The following is a 24,285-nucleotide window of genomic DNA, read 5'->3' as shown; positions in this document are numbered from 1 at the left end:
GGGGAGAAAGTATCTCTGGAGGGAAGAGAAAAGAGGCTATAGACAAGGAGGAATGTAAGTGGGGAGTGCTGATAAATGAAAGCAAGACAGCAGCGCCCTTATACACACAAAGCTCAAATCCAGCCTGTATTACAGGGAGGGAAACTCCCACAAGAAATGGGAAAAATCTGAAACCTTGATCATGCTACAAATTGCATATCAAGGGTTCAGAAAATGAATGTAGGAATAAACATTGCAGACTGAAACTTAGTCATTTTTTTTAATAAAAGGAAACCACTAATGTGTAAACATATTTTTTTAACATTTCATAGGTGTTCTATAGTCTTTAAATAAAACCATAAAAGTTATATGGAATAGATACAAGTGCTGTTTAATGACTACAAGATTACCAAAAGAGCCACAAACAGTAATTATACATATATCAATCATATTATTGATTGTGAACTCACCAAATAAATCTTTTGCACTCATTTTGCTTGGTCCTCCACTGAAAAGCAAAAATAATCATCATTTTATCAGTAAACACTTTAGCAGAATGTTCACATCTTAGAATCTCTCCTTCGCAGATAAAAGAACAGATCGTAGTAATGATAATAATAAGCAAGATATAATCATGATCTATATGTATACAATATCTGTATGTGATGATAATTAATTGGAAGAGAACAGACTTGAACCAAAGTGACAGTATTAGGACCAGGATTTGTATTAGGACAGTATTAGGACTGGATTTGTATTAGGACAGTATTAGGACTGAATTTGTATTAGGACAGTATTAAGACTGAATTTGTATTAGGACAGTATTAGGACTGGATTTGTATTAGGACAGTATTAGGACTGGATTTGTATTAGGACTGAATTTGTATTAGGACAGTATTAGGACTGGATTTGTATTAGGACAGTGTAGCATCGGCGTCTCTGCCCCGTACTAGGCAGAGACGCCGTCCCTCTCACCTCCCCGCTCCTGGCGCGGCGTCCTCCAGCGCTTCTCTCCCCGCAGCTTCCGGCACGCGCCTTTCTCCCCCGGCAGTGTGCTTAGGGCGCGCGCGCGCGCGTGTTCGCCCTCTCTTAAAGGGACCGCGCGCGCCGTCCTAAGGAGTCCCCAGCCAATTGCCGAAGGACCTCCCATATATAAGGCACCTCCTCCAAAATGGAGGTGCCCGAGCAATGTTGTTGCAAAGCCTTCACTCTGCTTCAGCCCTCAGGTCCCGTTGCCAGTTACCTGCCAGTCACCTGCCAGTCACCTGCCAGATTCCTGCCTGTTACCTACCAGTCACCTGCCAGATTCCTGCTTGATACCTGCCTGATATCCGCTACCCGCTTGCAAGCCTGCAGTCCGACGGTCTGCCCTCCGACTCCTGTCAGTCTGTCTATGGACCAGCCTGCCCGCTCACCTGGGAGCGCTCACCTGTTAACTGCCTGCTAGCCTACCTGGAGGCTCTGCCATCACTTGCCGTGACCACCTGCCTGTCCAGAGACTCCTGCCCGCTCACCTGGGAGCGCTCACCTGTTACCTGCCTGCTAGCCTACCTGGAGGCTCTGCCGTCACTTGCTGTGACCACCTGCCTGTCCAGAGACTCTTGCCCGCTCACCTGGGAGCGTCCATCCGCTACCTGTCTGCTAGACTACCTGGAGGTTCTGCCGTCACTTGCCGTGACCACCTGCCTGCCCAGAGACTCTCGCCCGCTCACCTGGGAGCGCTCACCAGCCACCAGCCCGCTGCCCTTCTACCCAGAGACTGTCCCTGTCACTTGCCGTGACTACCTGCCCCTCTACCCAGAGACTGTCCCTGTCACTTGCCGTGACTACCTGCCCGTATTCCCTGGGAGCCACCCGCTTCCTTACAAGGACTGCCCCTTTGTATAGTTGCTCAGAGGTTCCACCTCCCAGACCCGTTACAGTTTGCTCGGGCCATGGAACCCGGTGGCCCCCAGATCTCCGATCTGCACCAGGAAGTCTTACGTCAGAAAACTCAGCAGGAGGTGGTACTGTCCTATCTACGGTCCGTTAACTCTCGTCTAGGCGCATTGTGTGACTCGTCTATGTCTACCTCTGGTTCAGCCGTGCCCATTCCTGCGGTACCGCAATCCAGTCCCTTCATGGTACCTGACTATGGACCTCGGCTTCTGGCACCTCCACGCTTTGCCGGCGAACCTACTTTAGCTCGAGGTTTCATAAACCAGTGCACCCTGCACTTTGAGCTATTGGCATACCAGTTCATCTCCGACCGGGCCAAGGTGGCCTTCATCATGTCCCATCTCACTGGGGAGGCACTGGCATGGCTAAATCCCCTGTGGGAGAGAGGGGATCCCCTGGTGTCCGACCTGCCGTCTTTCCTCGCTGCTTTCCGGAAAGTCTTCGATGAACCTGGACGGAAAACCTCTTCTGCCTCCTCTCTGCTACGTCTCCGCCAAGGGAGTCTCACTGTGGGCCAATATGCCATACGGTTCCGCACCCTCGCTTCTGAGCTTGCCTGGGAAAATGAGGCTCTGGTGTCCGTCTTCTGGGAAGGTCTTTCCGGTCGGATTAAGAACGAGTTAGCTGGTCGGGACATTCCCACCACTCTGGATGACCTGGTGTCACTAGCTACCCGGATTGGCATCCGGTTCCAAGAACGTGCCAAAGAGACTGCCTGGGAGAAAGACTTTTCTTGCTCTGCTCCTACTTCCCTGAGACCTGCCTCTCAACCAGTCACTCCGCGGGCGCTCTCGCCTGAACCTATGCAGATCGACCAGACCAAGATGGTCAGATCTCGCCAAGAATCTCGCCGAGCCGAGGGAAGCTGTTTCTATTGTGGCAGTATGGAGCACTTCATCCGTTCCTGCCCGGAAAAGCCGGGAAACGCCAGTGTCTAGGACCGCTCGGAGAGGTCGTCCTAGACAAAAGTAAGCCCTCTCCGTCTCTGACTTTACCGGTCTCTATTGCTTGGGGAGAAACCCGTCACTTTGAACTCGCCCACCTGGATTCTGGAGCTGGGCGAGTCTCTGGTAGAGAGATACCGTATTCCCACCAAGTACCTGGCTGAACCATTGTCAGTCGCCTCCGTGTATGGAAGACTTCTCTCGGAGACAATCCTGCTCGTCACTGAACCCATAACACTGCAGGTGAGAATGCTGAACTCTGAGGAAATCTCATTCCATGTGCTGTCCGGACTTTCTCACTCCCTGTTGCTAGGTCTACCTTGGCTCCAGACACACGAACCCGTACTGAACTGGTGATCCGGTGAAGTACTTCCATGGGGTCCAGACTGCCATAGGACCTGCCTGGTTCCGGTCCGCCCAGCTCGCCCTCGGCCTACTCCAGCTAATTTACCAGGTCTCCCGGCTCCTTACTGGCCCTATGCGGACGTCTTCGGTAAGAAGGAAGCAGAGACGTTGCCACCCCATAGGCCATATGACTGCCCGATCGACCTGGTACCTGGCACCACTCCTCCCCGTGGGCGTATCTACCCGTTGTCTGCAGCCGAGACCCGGGCCATGTCTGAGTACATTGAAGAGAATCTGGCTAGGGGATTTATCCGAAAATCTACCTCCCCGGCTGGAGCCGGATTCTTCTTTGTCAAAAAGAAAGACGGCTCGCTACGTCCCTGTATTGACTACAGAGGACTCAATCTCATCACAGTAGAAAACAAATACCCCCTGCCGCTCATCTCCGAATTGTTTGACCGTCTCAAGGGCGCCAGGATCTTCTCCAAGCTGGATCTACGAGGAGCATATAACCTGGTCCGTATCCGTCAAGGAGACGAGTGGAAGACGGCATTCAATACCCGGGACGGTCACTATGAGTACCTTGTGATGCCCTTCGGTCTCTGTAATGCTCCCGCTGTCTTTCAAGAACTAGTCAACGACATCTTCCGCGACCTCCTGTACTCCTGCGTAGTGGTATACCTGGACGATATCTTGGTCTTCTCTCCAGATCTCCCCACACACCAAAGGGATGTTCGTCAGGTCCTGCTTAGGCTTCGGCAGAACCACCTCTATGCCAAATACGAGAAGTGCCTCTTCGACCAGACCTCCCTACCGTTCTTGGGCTATGTCATCTCCCAGACAGGTCTGCAAATGGATCCCGAGAAGCTCTCTTCCGTTCTAAAATGGCCTCGTCCTGAAGGTTTGAAGGCGATACAGCGATTCCTGGGCTTCGCTAATTACTATAGTCTTTTCATCCCACACTTCTCGTCTCGGACTGCTCCCATATCTGCACTTACCCGTAAGGGGGCTAATCCCAGGACATGGTCGCCTGAAGCCGAGGAGGCCTTTCTTTCCTTAAAGAAAGCCTTCGCCTCTGCCCCCGTCCTGCACCGTCCGGACTGTAATAAACAATTCTACCTGGAGGTTGATGCCTCCTCCTCCGGAGCCGGAGCGGTACTCACCCAAAAATCTTCTACCGGGAGAATGGTAACCTGCGGCTTCTTCTCCAAAATCTTCTCCTCGTCTGAGCGCAACTACTCCATAGGAGACCGTGAATTGTTAGCCATTAAATTGCCACTGGGGGAGTGGCGCTATCTGCTTGAAGGGGCTCTCTACCCGGCAATTATCTACACGGATCACAAAAACCTGGCATATCTCCAAAATGCCCAGAGACTCAATCCTCGCCAGGCCCGGTGGTCGTTGTTTTTTGCCCGCTTCGACTTCATTCTTCATTTCCGTCCGGCGGACAAGAACATCAAAGCTGATGCCTTGTCCCGGTCCTTCCTGTCCTCCGATCAAGAGGAGGAGCCTACGCACATCATCGACTCCTCCAAGGTGATGAATGTGGCCCCCTTGGATCTGACTCGTCTCCCACCCGGTAAGACGTTTGTAGCCGTACCAGATCGGGAGAGGGTTCTTCGCTGGGGACATTCTTCTAAGCTAGCTGGCCATGCTGGCCAAAAGAAGACCTTCCAACTCATTTCCCGGCATTACTGGTGGCCTACCCTGCGTAAGGACGTGGTAGACTTCGTCGCGACCTGCTCATCCTGTGCCCGTATCAAAGTTCCCAGACATCTACCAGCCGGCCATCTCCTGCCCCTTCCCGTACCTGCTGCTCCTTGGCAGCACATTGCTATGGACTTTATCACCGATCTTCCTATTTCTGCCGGTTGTACAGTCATTTGGGTTGTCGCTGACCGCTTTTCTAAGATGGCCCACTTCATTCCCCTGCCTGGTCTCCCATCTGCACCCGAGCTGGCTAAAGACTTTATCTGCCACATCTTCCGTCTCCATGGCCTGCCCCTCCACATCGTGTCGGATCGTGGGGTTCAGTTCACCTCACGCTTCTGGAGAGCCACATGTAAGCTGCTAGACATCACCCTGGACTTCTCCTCCGCTTACCACCCACAGTCCAATGGTCAAGTGGAGCGGATCAATCAGATCCTGACCAGTTACCTCCGGCACTTCGTTAATGCACACCATTCGGACTGGGTGGATCTCCTACCATGGGCCGAGTTCTCTTACAATAACCATGAGAGCGAATCCTCTTCCAAATCCCCGTTCTTTATAGTCGTTGGCCAACATCCCCGGATTCCACTTCCTGTCTCCATTTCTGTGGACAACCCTGCTGCGGAGTCTCTTGTCAGCGAATTTTCTACTATTTGGGAGAGTACCAGGTCCGCTCTTCTTCTGTCCTCTGAGCGGATGAAGAGATATGCTGATAAAAGACGTCTGGATCCGCCTCAATTCCGTCCGGGAGACAAGGTTTGGCTCTCGTCCAAACATGTGCGGCTCAAAGTACCCTCCTTCAAGTTGGGCCCTCGATTCATCGGTCCCTTCGAAGTCCTCAGGCAAATTAACCCTGTGGCCTACAAATTAAAACTCCCGGCCACCTTACGGATTCCCAACTCCTTCCACGTATCTCTCCTCAAACCCGTTGTCTTTAACTCTTTTTCCAATAATCCAGGTGCCCCTCCTGCTCCGGTTTCCGCTGATGACGTCTTTGAGGTAGAGAGTATTCTGGCCTCCAAGAGGGTAAGAGGAAAGACCTTTTTTCTGGTAGATTGGAAGGGGTTTGGTCCTGAGGAGAGAACTTGGGAACCCAGGGAGAACATCAACGCCCCGCTTCTCCTTGAAAAATTTCTTTCTGGCCAAAAAAAGAGGGGGCCTAAATGGGGGGGTACTGTAGCATCGGCGTCTCTGCCCCGTACTAGGCAGAGACGCCGTCCCTCTCACCTCCCCGCTCCTGGTGCGGCGTCCTCCAGCGCTTCTCTCCCCGCTGCTTCCGGCACGCGCTCCTTCCCCGGCAGTGTGCTTAGGGCGCGCGCGCTCCCCCTCTCTTAAAGGGACCGCGCGCGCCGTCCTAAGGAGTTCCCGGCCAATTGCCGGAGGACCTCCCATATATAAGGCACCTCCTCCAAAATGGAAGTGCCCGAGCAATGTTGTTGCAAAGCCTTCACTCTGCTTCAGCCCTCAGGTCCCGTTGCCAGTTACCTGCCAGTCACCTGCCAGATTCCTGCCTGTTACCTGCCAGATTCCTGCTTGATACCTGCCTGATATCCGCTACCCGCTTGCAAGCCTGCGGTCCGACGGTCTGCCCTCCGACTCCTGTCAGTCTGTCTATGGACCAGCCTGCCCGCTCACCTGGGAGCGCTCACCTGTTACCTGCCTGCTAGCCTACCTGGAGGCTCTGCCGTCACTTGCCGTGACCACCTGCCTGTCCAGAGACTCCTGCCCGCTCACCTGGGAGCGCTCACCTGTTACCTGCCTGCTAGCCTACCTGGAGGCTCTGCCGTCACTTGCCGTGACCACCTGCCTGTCCAGAGACTCTTGCCCACTCACCTGGGAGCGTCCATCCGCTACCTGTCTGCTAGTCTACCTGGAGGTTCTGCTGTCACTTGCCGTGACCACCTGCCTGTCCAGAGACTCTTGCCCGCTCACCTGGGAGCTTCCATCCGCTACCTGTCTGCTAGTCTACCTGGAGCTTCTGCCGTCACTTGCTGTGACCACCTGCCTGCCCAGAGACTCTCGCCCGCTCACCTGGGAGCGCTCACCAGCCACCAGCCCGCTGCCCTTCTACCCAGAGACTGTCCCTGTCACTTGCCATGACTACCTGCCCCTCTACCCAGAGACTGTCCCTGTCACTTGCCGTGACTACCTGCCCGTCTTCCCTGGGAGCCACCCGCTTCCTTACAAGGACTGCCCCCTTGTATAGTTGCTCAGAGATTCCACCTCCCAGACCCGTTACAGACAGTATTAGGACTGAATTTGTATTAGGACAGTATTAGGACTTGATTTGTATTAGGACAGTATTAGGACTGAATTTGTATTAGGACAGTATTAGGACTGGATTTGTATTAGGACAGTATTAGGACTAGATTTATATTAGGAAAGTATTAGGACTGGATTTGTATTAGGACTGTATTAGGACTGGACTTGTATTAGGACAGTATTAGGACTGGATTTGTATTAGGACTGTATTAGGACTGGATTTGTATTAGGACAGTATTAAGACTGGATTTGTATTAGGACAGTATTAGGACTAGACTTGTATTAGGACAGTATTAGGACTGAATTTGTATTAGGACAGTATTAGGACTGGATTTGTATTAGGACAGTATTAGGACTGGATTTGTGTTAGGACAGTATTAGGACTGGATTTGTATTAGGACAGTATTAGGACCAGGATTATTATTAGGACAGTATTAGGACCAGCTTGAGATGACCTGCTATTCAAATGTTCCCAGAGAATGAGATCTATATGTACTGATCAATATGGCTCTGTCTGGGTTATCTGCTGCAGCCATGGAGCAGCCTCTAATACCCAGTGACACCAACATTAGATTCATCCACGACTTTTGCATGACAATTAACAAGTATCACGGTCACATTCCAATACAAATAAATAATAAATATGAAGCTATGGCTGCCTTCATTATATTAGGGTCCTGTGTTTCCAGTCATAAGTATCTAAAAATAAAACTATAAAATAAGTAATGAGCCTACAGAAAGTTTTACACTTAGGCTTACTTGGAGGATCCATGTTTGCTCCCTGTAGATCCTGACTGACTCATCGCTGCATCAGCTGCAAGAAAAGAAGAAGCCATGTTACGTTTCTGATGCTGATAGACGTCATACTTAGATGTATTTTTTGTTTATACAGTTATAGGGCTATTATTTTGGTTACAGAGTCACGCGGCATTTTTAGAAAAGCACTGCCCTTGTTATTTCCCACCTACACCCCCTACAATATATATTCTTTCTGTTCCTCTTCATATTAGGCTTATCTTTGGGACTATGGAAGTCAAATTCTTGAACAATCAGGTAAAACATTGAATTTTTACACCAATCCCATAGTGTATGCAGTAGTAACTGGAGATCTGCTATAGGGATATTTCAATTACCCAGACGGAAATATCTCTCACTGTCTGTTAGTTACATACTCTGCAGCCACTAATTCCTGCGTTCCTCACAGTCCAGTCTCCTATTTTAGGCTCTTGCATCTGTAGATACTTGGGCAATAACCTAGTGCTGTAAATCAATGACTTGTTGGTATATTTTTGAAGGTAGGAGGACACTTGGTGGTGAACACAAGAGAAAAATACAAATACTCTGCTACTGTTGCCCCAGCATGACTTAAATCTCATGGAGGTGAATGGGGGTAAGGCTAGGGTCACAAAGTGATTTCTCTCCATCCGAGAAAAACTGTCTGATTACGCTAATCAGGCTCTGATCAGAGTTTGATCCAATTTTCTCAGAGGCAGAAAGAAAAAAAAAAGCTTCTCCACCTTCTCATGGAATGTTAGAGTTGTAGGGGACCTCCAGGGTGATGATGTCATCTGCGACATGCTGATGTCATCTGCGTGACAGTGTGGCAAATCAGGGATGTTCATGGGCGGAGCCGATTTTTTGGCGCGACCAAGTCGGAACCACGAACACGAACCCGAATTTGAAATGCTGAACAAATTCGCTCAACACTACTCACCCCCTCTCGTGGCCGTCTGTTCCACTCATTAATCACTTTCACTGTCAAAAAGTTTTTTCTAATATCTAATCTGTATCTTCTCCCTTTCAGTTTCATTCCATTGCTTCTCGTGTTTCCATGTGCAAATGAGAATAAGGATGATCCCTCTACACTGTGACATCCCTTCAGATATTTGTAGATGGCTATTAAGTCTCCTCTTAGCCTTCTTTTTTGCAAGCTAAACATTAGCAGATCCTCTAACTGTTCCTCGTAGGACATAGTTTGCAGTCCGCTCACCATCCTGGTAGCTCTTCTCTGAACTTGCTCATGTTTTTCAATGTCTTTTTTAAAATGTGGAGCCCCGAACTGGAAACAGTATTCTAGATGAGGTCTGAGATGAGGTCTGACCAAGGACCGTTCTCCATTATGTCAGTGCGTGAAAATCAGACTGCACTTAGATGTCATCTGAGTGCTGTTCGATTTTTTTCACGGACCCATAGACTTGAATGGGCGCGTGCCATCCAATTTTTGGAGGCAAATTGTGCATGCTGAGATTTTCGTCCTTGGACCACTTTGTCCAAGGATAAAATTGGACATGTGCACAGCCCCATAGAATAACAAGGGTACGATTGCTATTCATGAAAACCACGGATAGCACTCGTCCGATTAAAACAGTCGTGTGTAGGAGCCGTAATGCAGCCCACTTAGCCATCATTACTTACTGTACATCCACTGTAATAATAGCTACCATAAATAGAGTAAAAAAAATCCAATAAAAATGATAGTTTTAATACACAACAAATGATTATGAATGCCTGAAAGTAATAGGATGCACACATTAACGCTTAGCGTGAATCAATGGACGGAGCTGTACCAGGTGGTATTTTCAGTTTATTAATGGTTAGGTAGAAACTCAGCATATGGTCAATATGTCCACATACAAAGCTCAACATTCAGCAAACATTATAAAATATCCTTTATAGAGCAGGCAGGTAAGGAGCGACGACACAATTTTGCAGCGGCACCAGTGAATATACTGTCATGCTCACAGAGCAAGCAACAATACGAGCAATGATCCTGTGACCAGGTAATATTAATGCACACACTGGAGAATTAAATAAATTTGTGTACAGGTTTTTAACTAGAAAATAATTAGACCTTATATAATAAAAATCTTTGATTTCCACATAGAGAACAAACTTGCCACCATTTTTTCACAATGATATATATTTATATTCAATATTGCTTATTCTTTATATTGAAATCACACCGGTTTATAAAAGGGGTAAGTCTTACTATTCCTTTGTGACTTTTGATTGTGTGATTCTTTTTATGTTGTCTGGTGGGGTAGGATGTGGCGAGGAGCTGCCTTCTATAGACCCCATGTGGCACTACAGGCAAAAACTAGAAATGAGTGAATACATTTTCAGGAGCCAGGTCCAGTGTCCAGGTCAGTATTAAGTGTCTGCTGGACGGGAGCTCAGGGAATCTCCTCCTAACTTCCAGCATCTGCGGCGCATTTGATTACCCAGGCTGGTGTGATGTTGTGTGTGTCATGGCGCAGTGATGATGCCACACCAGTCCAGCTAATCAAAAGAGGAGCCATGGATGCTGTCAGGTAGGAGGTGCTTCTCTGGGCTCCCAACTTGTGGCCACAGATTACTGACCTGGCCAATGGACCTAGGCCCTGCAAATCAATTCGCTCATCTCTAGTGACAGCCAATTGTCACTTTAGGTGTAACCCGACTTTGAAGAACTCAACTTTAGGGACATTGTTGTGCCACTGAAGAAAAAAAAAGTTATTTGTTCAGTTACCCTATTACGTTTTATCCTTTATCCTAAGTCAGTTTTTGGTGGAAGCTCTGATTACATCTGTCAGAGGTCACAGACTCAAACAGCTACATCGGACAGACTTGGTTCAAGCCACTAGCAGATTACAGAGAAATTTTCACAAAAAAAGAGATTTGAGCATGCGCCCCAAAATGTATAAAATACCGTCACTGGCGGAGTGCGCATGCCCTATAGAATGAATGCGCATGCCCTATAGAATGATAAGAGATAAGGAGGTTTTGCATATGACTATCCCTGATTTTCAGGGTCACTTAGGACATTTCTAGGGATAGCCGCCAAAGAGCGGGGGGTGCCATTATTGACTGCAAATAGGGTGCCAACCTCTGCGGACAGGCAGCTGTGCACCTAGGATTCAGTCTAGGGTGATTTAGTGCCTTCTTTTTACTTGGTTCTATTGTTGTATTTTATCAACTTTGTATTTATCCCGTATGTATTTTCAATGTCTGTCTAGTTTTTTTGTTTTTAATGCATATCTAGGAAATTGTTCTTTTAGGCCCCTGCAGCCTTAATCTCTAAAATTGGTAATTATTATAGCATGGCGAGTTTTTTTTATCAGGTCCAATAAATCCTGATCATTGGCTGGAGGACGCAAATCAGGCATTTTGTTTGGACACTACTCCTTCTGATGATAAAAATACACTCTCCCCTTCTATAGGTTTGACAACAAATCAGGGAGGATGATGGCCAATTTAGCGAAAGGTCTGAAAGAGCCACAGGGAATTTTCCAATTAAGAAATATCAACGGGGTAATTCACACGAATCCTAAATCAATTAATGAGATTTTAGGCTCATTCTATAAGGACCTATACAAAATTCCAAAACAAACCTTGCCCCTCTCTGATACACTCTTGGATAGGGTCAAATAAACCTATTTCATTAGAAGAGATTACTAATACAATTAGAAATTTGAAACCAAACAAAGCCCCTGGACCTGATGGATACACTTCTGACTTCTTTAAATCCTTAACGGAAGAGATTTCCCCGTTATTAGTATCGATCTTCAACAAAAATCTTCAACAAAATAATCAATGGCGATCCCATTCTCCCATCCGCAAATATGGCCTATGTCAAATTATTACTAAAACCAGGCAAAGATCCATTATCCCCCAATTCATACAGACCGACTTCCCTTATAAACATCGACATTAAGCTTTTATCTAAAATAATGGCTGACAGACTGGCCTCTATTCTACCCCACCTTATATCCCATGTACAAGCAGGCTTTGTTAAGGGTCGCTCAGCCACACTAAATATTAGGAAAGTATTACTGGCGCTTGATATAATCCACTCTACACCTGATTTTAAGGGGTCCACGGCAATTATCTCCCTTGACGCCGAAAAGGCCTTTGATAATATAAGTTGGGATTGGTTATATATGGTTTTAACCAAGATGTCATTGTCAGGCCCTTTTTTTTAATTACATTCGTAATTTATATATGTCTCCAAAAGCCCAGGTGTATAACCCGGGCTTTCTGTCCACTCCCTTCCCTCTTGAAAAGGCAACGAGACAAGGGTGTCCTTTGTTCCCCTTACTTTTTAACCTGGCACTAGAATCCTTAGTCCGTATTCTATCTGACCCTAAAACTTTTTCAGGCATCCAATTTAATAAAAAAATCAGTTCAGGCGGCATTTTTTGCTGACTACATCATTTTGTTCATGTCGGATCCCATCCTGCATTTACCTCTAGTGTTGGATCTACTTAAAAATTTTGGCACTTACTCTGGGTTTAAAATAAATGCTAAAAAATGTGAATTGCTACCATTAACTGAAAAAGGAATGAAACTACTCAAAAAATCTTTCTATGATATTAATATAGCTACATCTCATATCACCTATTTGGGCATAATAATAGGCCGTTTGCCATCCTCTTTGTATACGCTAAATTATCCCCCCCTCATCAAAAAAATCACTGATCAATTGAAATTGTGGCAGGATTTGCCCTTGTCTTTTTTAGGTAGGGCGCATCTCGTTAAGATGATCAGTACTTCTAAAATTAGGTATCAACTCCAAACTCTACCATTGCTACTGAAACACTCTGATGTAGTCACACTTAATAGGGCCTTTAGTCGTTTTATATGGAGAGCAAAACGTCCTAGGATTAATCTGGACAAACTTATGTCATCCAAGGATGATGGAGGCATCAATTTTCCCAGTATCAGGAATTACAACCTTGCTTGCCTTTCTCGTTACATAATTGACTGGCTCCATAAAAGACATACATACTCTGATTACTCTTTGGAATCAGACTATGCTTACCCCTTCAATTTAACCGCACTTCTACACTCTCGCTACTCTTCCCTACCCCCAGCAATCAAAAAATCTGTAACTTTTAAAGACACCATTTCAGCTTGGAAAGCGGTTAGAAAGAATTATGGCCTTTCTTTCAGAATTTCTAAGCACTTGCCGCTATGGCGGAATCCGGAATTTCCACAGGGCAGTGAAAATAAATTATTTCTTAATTGGCAGCAAGCAGGTATACATAACATATCTCACTTACTTCACCCAACCGATCAGAGATGGTTGACGTACCCAGAATGTATGGATAAGTATGATCTACCTCTTCAGCAGGGCTTTCAATTTGAACAAATTAGACTATCCATTATGTCAAACTTAAGGGATGTTACCTTCGAGAACTTTCAAAACGAATTAGATGTAATTTTACTATCTCCAACTGGTACTCCCTCAATATCTAGTCTTTACTCGGCTATGAAATCCAATTTATTAAAAATACACCTAGACATTTTCTTTAAATATTGGAAGCAACAACTTGATGACGTTGAAATTCCCACTAAGATCAGACTAGGCTGGAAGATATTTAGAAAATACATTATAAATGAAACATGGAGAGAAACTCAGTATAAAATAATACACGGGGCCATTTACGCTTTTAATATACCGAAAAAAGATCCATTATCAAATAGACTAATTGCATGCCCTAAATGTCATCACCCATACTCTGACCTTATGCACGGCTTATGGTCCTGCCCTGATTCAACAGTATACAGGGATCAGGTCTCAGACTTGATGAATACTATATGGGGTCCAGGGTACACTCTCTCTCCATACTTAGCCCTACTACATCATTGGAGCAACACAGAGAACCCCGACAAAAAATCAAAAGGCCCCCCACAACTGCTTCATACTCTACTCTTCCTGGCAAAAAAACAGTTACTCAAACATTGGCTGGATCTTATCATTCCCCCTATAGCAGAGCTAATAATCCAAATGAAACATTTTATGGGAGTAGAACACCTAGATGCCCTTAGTAACAAAGAACAACAGGCTGGGAAGTTTCTATCAAAATGGAAGCAGTTTATTATAACATGTTGCTCTCTGTCTGAAAAGAATAAAATTGTCAAACCATTTACTTCTACAGAATGGTATATACTAGAGGATTTACACAACAACCTAGGACTTTTACGCGTTAACTAAAACATGGGAGATAATTGACACAAATCACCAATATTTACTTAATTCTTTTGGTTAAAGATGACTGTATTCTGCAAGACTTAATCTTTGTATCTTTGTTTAGCTGTTTATTTGTTAAGCCAGCTAACCTGAATTTATCGGGTATTCAGTGTGCCTGATCTATGGACAGGCTCCTTATTATTGTGCATCCTGGCTTTGTTTCATATGTCTTTATATGTTTTTGTTTTTCTGAAAAAAACAAATAAAAATGATGTTTGAAAAAAAATTTGTGTTTTTTTTAGATGCGGTATGGCTAAGTGCCCACGATGCAGAAATGCTGCGGATTTTTGCTGAGCGTTTCTGCATCTCCCTGGCAGAAAAAACACATGCGGATTTTACATGCATTTTTTCTGCCAGGTAGAAGCGTCTGTGAAGCGTTTTTAACATGCGATTTCGCATGCGGGTTGACAAGCGCGTTTCCAAGCGATTTTAGCATCACTTGGAAAACTGCTTGACAACTTGGTCACACTATATAAATCCATGCAACCGGCATGGATTTATGTTGTTTGACCAAGTTATGATGCTGCAAATGCAGCATCAATAGTAAAAAAAAAGAATAAAAATGTTGAAAAAAAAAAACATTATACTCACCTTCTGATGGCCCCTGGTCTCCTTCTCCGGTGCATCTGGTGTCTTCGGCGGCTCGCGGTGCTCTAAAAATAACCTTCCGTGATGTCATTTAGTCATGTGACAGGTCACGCGACCGCCGATGTCAGCGGTCGCGTGACCTGTCACATGACTAAATGATGTCATGGAAGGTCCTTTTACACCACCGCGAGCAGCCGAAGAGCCAGCAGCACTTCCGGGAGCAGACAGGGGCCATCAGAAGGTGAGTATAATGTGTTTTTTTTTATCTTAATTATTTTTTAACTACAGGTACTATGGTACCTGGGTCTGGAGGAAAGTCTCCTCTTCTCCAGACCCGGGTACCATCCGTGCATTGAATTGCATAAAATCCGCATGTGTACATGTAGTCATGCGGAAATTATACGGTCCAATGCAAGTCAATGGCGGCAATTTTTCCGCGATTCCGCACAATTAATGGTTGTGCTGCGGATTTTTCCGCAATGATAATCCACAGCGGAAATTTCCGCAACATGTGCACAGCACATGCGGATTATCATTGGGAAATAACTTAACAAGCGTTTTTAATGTGTTTCCGCGGTGGAAATGCCGCCGCGGAAATACTTTAAATCCACATTGTGGGCACACAGCCTAATTGCTGTGTTTACAGCTGGATGAGTCCAGGAAAATCCTTCTCTAGTGCTTCCACAGGACGTACCTTTTTCCTGAGAGATTTCGCCAACTGCAAAACCTTTGGCTTAGTATATATGGCTACCTGTATTTGTCCCCTCAACTATGTAGGGAAAACTAAGATGGAATTTAGAAAAACGACGATGGAGCATTTGGGGGACATTCGCAACAGCCGCGATACCCCACTGGCTAAACACATCGATAATGTCCATCATGGGGAGTCTAGGGATGAGTCCTTCCAAGCAGAGGAGGTGGTTAAACCCAAAATGAGGGATGGAGATTATAATAAACACATTTTAAGGAAGGAAAGTGAGTGGATTTTTAGGTTGCATTCCGTGGCCCCCAAAGACCTCAACGAGCAAATGTCATATGCCTGTTTTTTGTAGTCCCTTGCCTTGGTTCTTTGTACCTTGATATGTATATACCGATATTCGCCTTGGCTACAGGGTCTCCGAATATAGGGATCCCTTATCATTTATTTATCCTATTATCTTTTCTTTACTACCCTCCTCACCCATTGGCCCATTCATGATCAATTTCATTATTATCTTTCTATACAATTTTGGTGACAGGGTTATTGTTGACCTCTTTCTGATTATGTTCCTTTGCCAGTTTTTCTGGTTAGAATCTCGTGTCCTGGAAGCTTTAATACAAGCATCTAATTCCCCTCTTGCCCGTGCGATCCAGCTTGGAACGCATCGGCGTCTCGGACATGCGCACATCGGTTGCTATCCTCTCCTCTATCCGGCCTCCTTTACACCGCCCATTGTGGATGCGTTCCAGTGTGGAGCGCACTCACTTCCGGCCATGCTCATCTACCGCCTTGTCCTCGGCGGTGCGTTCCAACCATGGAACGCATGTATTAACTGGAAATGCACATTCGTTCTATCGGGCATGCGTGATGATATTTTATACCTCTTGTGGCATGCTTTTGGGGAGCATGCGCACTATGGGAATGAGGACATTGAGTGTCCACTATATGCATTACACATTATAATGATTGGGCATGATCTAGTTAGTGATGAGTGTTACCAACAATTAAAAATGATTGAAACTTGATATTTTCAGAGTCAGACATACTTTGCTGGTCATGTTATCCTGCTATCACAACTTAATATCGGCCTCCTGATGAAGCTGCTGGGGAAACGCTTAGAGCCTAATTTTGAGGCAATTTTGAAGAATATACTCTGATAATAATTATTTATTAATTTTCCCTGATCTGCCCAATAGAGACGCCTCTTTTCATATCATTTTGCAAGTATTATTATGTGCCATATAGGTGTGCCCAATTATATATGACTATTCCTGATTGCTATGATCACATTTCGAGAGATAGCCGCTGAGCAGTGGAGGCGCCATTATCGACTACAAATAGGGTGCCAACCTCCACGGACAGGCAGCACCTAGGATTCAGTCTAGGGTGAATTAGTGCCTTTTTTTTGCCTGTTTCTATTGTATTTTTATCAACTTTTCATTTATCCCGCTAATTGTGTTTTTAATGTCTATCTAGTCCTTTGTTTTTAATGCATACCGTAGCTAATAAATTGTTCTTATATGGTTTATTCGACATTACTCAGATTCCAGAGAAACCCCGGCCTTCACCCTTTAACCACACAGCAGTTAACCCTAGGTCTCCCAGCATGGATGGGACTACAAGTCCCAGAGAACACAATGCAATGAGAGCGCGGCGCCACCTGGCAACAGAAGCAGGGGCAAGATGGGCAGGCACTGACATAGAAGTCACAGCTCCTTAGTTTTCACCCTCTATGCAAGAGATCTGGCCTTCTTTGCAGGGCTCCTAGGTTGTATCTGCAGAGTAGTTTCTGACCAGTGAAGCAGACTGATGGAATAACCAGATAACCCAAGGTCAGAGCCATAGTATAAACAACAGGGAAAGATTTGGAACCAAATACTGAGGGCTAGTAGTCTGAGAGTCCAGGAGGTCAGGCAGAGCGAAGTCAGGCAGTCCAAGAGTCAAGTCAATGAGAAGTTCATAACGAGAATAGTCAGGCAGAAAGCTGTGTCAGAGTTCAGAGTAGCAATACTAACTGCACCAGGTCAGTATAGATGTGACAATAGCTGGCACAGGGCAAGTGGCTAGTGGAATTTAAATAGGTCTCTGATTTGTCAATGCACCTGTCCATTGATTTGTCTGATTATCGGCTCCTTTGACTGGCCTATCAGAAGGACCCCAGTCACATCAGTAGGATGGCTGTGCAGCCTAGATCTCTTCCAGTGCTGACCAGAATACTCATTTAGTAGTGTCTGGTCAGATAGGATAGCCACTGGACCGGGAGAAGGTGAGTTTGTGCCATTAGGTTAACCTTGCTACCAGGCATCATCTGCTAAGGACCGGGAGGAGGTGAGTTTGTGCCATTAGCTTAACCTTATGTCATGCTAGGTATGGGAAGAACCCAGCGTACGACGACGATAATAGGGAGGAAGCCCAGCAACTAGGGAAAAGGGAAGTGGAGACCCCTAAGCAGATCTAACAACACCCTTAATCCCCTATCGTCCCTAAATAGGTTCCGCACCTATCGCCGAGCAGGATACCTTAGCCCTGGCTGACCCTAGAGCTAGGCCCTAGGAAGGGAGGGTGAGGGGTGAGCACTAGTCAGCTCCGCTGCAACTAAAGACAAACAAGGGAAACCGACAAAGGGATAGCTTTGAGAAGACACCAGAGCAATCACGTCTACAATCCAAAAAGGAACTCCAAGGAGAATCTGGTCGACAGCCAGAATTCCAGATCTGAACAGAGGAATTTACTCTATTACCAGCAACTCTCTGGAGAAACTGAGTGTATTTAAAGATCCAGCAAGGGTGTGTTAATTAGCAGCAGAAGGTGGAGATCACCGCTGGATCCTAGAGAGGGAGGGATGATGAAAGAATCAAGAAGGTGTCTGCAAGGCCAAGCGCAGCGACCTTCTACAGAATGACTGTCTGTCAAACCTGACACACCCGTGACACCTTGTAACCAGCCATCATCTGCTAAGGCCGGGAGAAGGTGAATTTGTGCCATTAGGTTAACCTTGTCACCAGCCATCATCTGCTAAGGACCGGGAGAAGGTGAGTTTGTGCCATTAGGTTAACCTTGTTACCGGCCATCATCTGCTAAGGACCGGTAGAAGGTGAGTTTGTGCCATTAGGTTAACCTTGTTACCAGCCATCATCTTTTAAGGACCGGGAGAAGGTGAGTTTGTGCCACTAGGTTAACCTTGTTACCAGCCATCATCTTTTAAGGACCGGGAGAAGGTGAGTTTGTGCAACTAGGTTAACCTTGTTACCAGCCATCATCTTTTAAGGACCTGGAGAAGGTGAGTTTGTGCCATTAGGTTAACCTTGTTACCAGCCATCATCTTTTAAGGACCTGGAGAAGGTGAGTTTGTGCCATTAGGTTAACCTTGTTACTAGCCATCATCTGCTAAGGAGCAGGAGAAGGTGAGTTTGTGCCATTAGGTTAACCTTGTTACCAGCCATCATCTTTTAAGGACCGGGAGAAGGTGAGTTTGTGCCATTAGGTTACCATTGTTACCAGCCATCATCTTTTAAGGACCTGGAGAAGGTGAGTTTGTGCCATTAGGTTAACCTTGTTACTAGCCATCATCTGCTAAGGACCGGGAGAAGGTGAGTTTGTGCCATTAGGTTAACCTTGTTACTAGCCATCATCTGCTAAGGACCTGGAGAAGGTGAGTTTGTGCCATTAGGTTAACCCTGTTACCAGCCATCATCTTTTAAGGTGGTGTGAAGGGCAATCTCCTACTACAGCAATAAAAATTCCTTGTTCTTACCTTTGGGCACTGATCACATTCTTTGCATACCATCAAAAAAACCAGAGGAGTTTATGACATGACAGCTCCACTCGATAACAATGAAAGCAATAATTTGCAGTATCAAAATGAACTACTTTAGGTAGAACAGGGGGAGGCACACTGAAGGATTTCAATGGTGTCATATCCTTTTCTGGAGAACAGAGCAAGTCCCTGTATATTGAACGGTCTTTATAACCAGTCATACATGTAACAAATTTTTATGTGATAGGACAAAAGTTAGCGATGATTGGAAAATCTTGGGAAATATACAAATCTAAGGTTAAGTTCCCATGATGAGTTTTTGTGAGTTTCTGACGCTGCGTATTTTCGCTGCACAAAAAATGCAGCGTGTTACAGTTCCAGCAAAGTGGATGGGACTTATAGAAATCTCATGTCCATAAACTGATCTGCGGTGCGAGTTTCAAATCTGCAATATGTCAATTTCTCTTGTGAGTACGCTGAGTTTTATGTGCGGATTTTCTCCATAGAATTGTATTAGATGCGGAAAATCCGCGGCAAAAACGCACTAAAAACACATGTAATCTGTACATGAATGCATCAATAAAGTTTTGTTAATGCCAAATACTAGGAAGTATCAAAATCAAAGCAGCTTTATTTAAAACATGACACGACAAAAAGAACAACATCAAAAATGCAATAAAAATGCATGTAAAATAAGCTGTAAAAACACAATGAAAAAAATACAAGTAACCAAATTTACCTAAGGCCACGCTCAGTATTTGGTCAGTATTTTACAACAGTATTTGCAAGCCAAAACCAGGAGTGGGTGAAAAATGCAGAAGTGGTGAGGTGGAAAATATCGGACTGCACTCTGATGACATCTGAGTGCAGTCTGATTTCCACGGACTGACAAAATGTAGAAGATAGAGATTTTTTTTTCCATTTTCTCCTCATCTGAGAACATTTCTCAAGAGAAACTATAGCTCCAATTCATTAAGAATAGAGTTTTGTATGTCAGTCTTATTGAGATGAGTATAGGAAAAAGAAGTGCCAAATTCATTAGGGGGCGCACACCACTTGATGAATTCAGTGCATCTTATCAATGGCATGCGCCTCCATGCACCTCACCAGTAATGGGGACTAGAGTAACATTTCTGGTGCAAGAAATGCCGCCAATTTAATAAATTGGGAACGCCCTGTCTCAACACAGATCCGCTCATTTCGGCGAAACTTCTTGAAACTAATGTGAAAACGTCAAAAGTCACAAAATTATTATGCAACGCTACACTGAAAGATGATATGCTAAATGCACTCAAAACAGCAAAGCAAGAAACCCGATATTACAGAAAAATAACGAGGAGGAAATTCTCAAGAATCATTTTTCTTAAGTCTTAATTGTTTAAATCAGGTTTCTGTGTTAAACGTCATTTTCTTGACATTTTTTATATCACAATTTGTATTAAAAAAAACTAGAAATCTTGCCATTTTCACACTTATCACTTTCCCCACTGGCCTCTAGGGCTCAATTAAAATCTAACTTGCTGTTGTTTCAGGAAACACATGTACAGCAGGTGAAATAAGTATTGAACACGTGACCAATTTTCTAAGTTAAATATATTTCTAAAGGTGCTATTGACATGAAATTCTCACCATATGTTGGTAACAAGTAACAACCCATCCAATCCACACAGGCAAAGGAATCAAACCATAGATGTCAATAAATTAAGTTATGTGTAATAATGAGAAATGACACAGGAAAAAGTATTGAACACAATTACTGAAATTTAATTATTACTTCGTACAAAATCCTTATTTGGAGATGACAGCTTCAAGATGCCTCCTGTATGGAGAAAGTAGTCGCATGCATTGCTCAGGTGTGAGTTTGGCCCATTCTTCTGCACAAACACTCGTCAAATCCTGGAGGTTCTGTGGGCTCCTTCTATGAACTCTGAGCTTTAGTTACTTCCATAAATCCATAAATTTTCTATTGGATTCAAGTCCAGTGATTGACCGGGCTATTCTTGCAGCTTTATTTTCTTTCTCTGAAACTAATGGAGCATTTCTTTGGCAGTGTGTTTGGGATCATTGTCTTGCTGAAATGTCCACCCTCATTTCATCCTGGTAGATGACAGCAGATTTTTATCAAGAATGTCTCAGTACATATGTCCATTAATCCCTCCTTCAATCACATGAATTTTGTCAGTGCCGTATGCTTAAAACCAGCCCCACACTATGATGTTCCCACCTTCAAACTTCACTGTTGGTATGGTGTTTTCGGTTGATATGCAGTGACTTTTGGCCTCCAAACATGGTGTGTATTATGACATCCGAAGAGTTCAGTTTTGATCTCATCTGACCAGACTATATTCTTCCAGTATTTCACAGGCTTGCCTAAATGTTGCTGAGCAAACTTTAAACGCAATTGAATATGCTTTTTGTTCAGCAATGGAGTCTTGCATGGTGAGCGTGAATACAGGCCATGGAGATTGAGTGCATTACTTGTTGTTCTCTTTGAAACAATTGTGCCAGCTGATTTCAAGTCTTTTCTGTAGCGCTCCACAGGTAGCCCCTGGCTCTTGGGCAACTCTTTTGATAATCCTTTTCACTCCTCTGTCTGAAATTTTGCAGGGAACACCTGGTCGTGGTGGATTTATGATAAAATTATGTTCTTTCCACTTATGGATTATGGCCCCAACAGTGCTCACTGGAAGCTTCAGAAGTTTAGAAATTCTTCTGTAACCAATGTCATCAGTATGTTTTACAACAATAAGGTTGCGAAGGTCTTGAGACAACTGACTGGTTTTGCCCATCTTGAGATGTTTCTTGTGTGGCACCTTGGTAATGAGACACCTTTTTTTAGGCAATCAGGTAAACCAGCTGACATTATTTTTCACTAAGAGGCAGGATTGCTTTCCAATTACTGATAGACTTCAGCTTGTGTCATGACTTTCTATGGCTTTTTGCACCTCTCTTCATGTGTTCTATACTTTTTTCCTGTGTCATTTCTCATTATTATACATAACTTAATTTATGGACATCTATGGTTTCATTTATTTCTCTGTGTGGATTGGATAGGTTGTTACCGACATCTGGTAACCCCCTTTTTTTAATTTTGCCCCTGATCCACAGATTCCTCTCTTATTTCTAATTTTCCAATTTACTAATTATTTTCTCCTTAATGTTCTATTTTTATGCCAGACTGAGGGGTCTGGTTACAGCAACGGCATTATTTCTGGAAAGTACAAAGCACTTATTGTGACAATTTTAATAGTGGGAAAAAATGGCAGAATTCTCAGGGGTAAGAATTCATGTTGCACTTTCTGTCAGTGCTCCTGAAACTTTCCGCGAGTCGCTTGTTGTGGGTCTGAAAAAAATTCAGGGTTCAAAGTTCTGGCCTGGCCCATAGCTCAACGTAGTAAATAAGTCATTATCCATTGCAGCGTGTTCCCTTCCTGTTATCTGCTGAGAGAGCTGTGATAAGTCTTGATTTTTATGGGCACACGATCAATGTATGATTTATTTGGTTTTATTTATGGAGACTTAATTGTCCTAACGTACCAGTGTTGTGCAAGGGATGATGTGTTCTGCTCTTGTATAGTCCCAGTCATTTATGCAAAGTTTTCAGTGGAGTTGTGGCTTTTGGATATGCACCATGAAAATGCTATATTTAGTATTTTTGCTTCCAAGTTTCCACCCATTAGATGATGAATAACAGCTCTGAAGCACAAGCTGCTTCAATTGAAAATATATTTTTGTGCTTAAAAAATACCTTAGGAAAAAAAAACAAATTAGGGTTAAGGGTCCGATTACACAGACCCATCAGTGGCAATAAACAACCATGGATCAGTAACCCTTTACCAATTATACGTGATAAATCTGGCACATTTTGTTGAGAATCACATTTGTTGGATTATTTTAGGTAATTAAAGGAGTTGTCCGGTCTTAGGCTACAATTCTGCAGTTAGTCTATGTGACTGCAGGCTTGCGAATCCTCACATCACGCACACTGCACACTGTGAGGATTCTCCGGTGTCAGAGCTGGGAGTGGCGGACTTGTGACCACTAGTTTGCGACTGCAGTGTGTCACATAGAGTGACTCCAGACTTATGGCCTAAAAACGGGGAACCCCTTTAATTTGCCTTTAAAATCTGGCAAAAAATGTATATGACACAACTTATGAGCCTATGTTTATTGCAGATTGTGCTGTAAGGAGATTAACATGCTGCCCTTGTTTCCCCTTAAAGAATATGTAAATTGTTGTGATGCGTAATGTGAACTGTGATGTATAATGTGAATTGTGACTTGTTTTAATGATGATAATATGTGTAGTTTGACAGTAGGGATAGTGAAAGTTACTGTTTGGAACTAGCCCAAAGTGGGAGGGAATAAGTTGAAGGGAAGGAGACAGTTTTTTGGTAGTGAGTTAGATAGGTCCTAGAGTGCATAGAGAAAGGAACTAAGGTCCAACGTGAGCAGTGCCGCATTCTTGGGTTTCCCTAAGTGAGAGGAGACCGAAAGGGAGAGATAGTGAGATCTGGAGCACACGTGACTGTAAGACAGAGTGATTTTCCAGAGACAGGTCCTGGGAGATGATGCCTAGCACTAAGGCCCAGAGTTTATTTTTCCAAGAGGTAACGGGCCTAGATAAGACTGAGTACGTGAGATGAGTAGATTGTGCCAGTCAGGAGTTCCATAGCATCAGCATTGGAGAAGATGAGTACCGGCCATACTGGCACATTAGCTCCCCTAATGGGAAAGAAGACGCGGAATCACAGTATGAGTCTTGCTAAACAGAACTGTAGTGTCGAGCTGGGTTGTAGTGAAGTAGTGAGAAACAGTGAATGCAAAGGACAAGTAAAGAGAGTAAAGAAGAGGGAATTGAAACTGTGTGGAAAATGCTCAGAGTTGTGAAGGAATAGGATTGTGTACCCGCTATCTTCTGTATATATTCCCCTATAAAGTTCCCTTTCAGTAAAAAGTTTAGTTTTGAATGGTGGTCTCCCTCATTGAACTGTGAAACATCTTGTCCTGGCAAAATAGAATAATCGGTTATATGCTGCCTGCAAGGGTG

The 24,285-nt window shown here is 44.6% G+C and overlaps 1 protein-coding gene across 1 annotated transcript in view; it reads right to left on the bottom strand.

Moving 5' to 3' along the window:
- Positions 1-24,285, bottom strand: part of EPS8L2 (EPS8 signaling adaptor L2) — a 174,074-nt gene that overhangs the window by 55,311 nt on the left and 94,478 nt on the right. Inside the window, exons 2-3 of the mRNA XM_073658667.1 lie at positions 7,938-7,992; positions 450-487 (exon numbers count right to left, since the gene is read on the bottom strand). Coding sequence (XP_073514768.1) covers positions 450-487; positions 7,938-7,981 — 82 coding nt within the window. The 5' untranslated portion in view covers positions 7,982-7,992. The remainder of the gene's footprint in view (positions 1-449; positions 488-7,937; positions 7,993-24,285) is intronic.

Source organism: Phyllobates terribilis, unplaced genomic scaffold, assembly GCF_046119375.1.
Source record: "Phyllobates terribilis strain yellow unplaced genomic scaffold, ASM4611937v1 Scaffold_13__5_contigs__length_258822181, whole genome shotgun sequence".
Classification (NCBI taxonomy): Eukaryota; Metazoa; Chordata; class Amphibia; order Anura; family Dendrobatidae; genus Phyllobates; species Phyllobates terribilis.
Note: the sequence above shows the minus strand (reverse complement) of the source record. Positions and strands in the feature narration are given on the sequence as shown.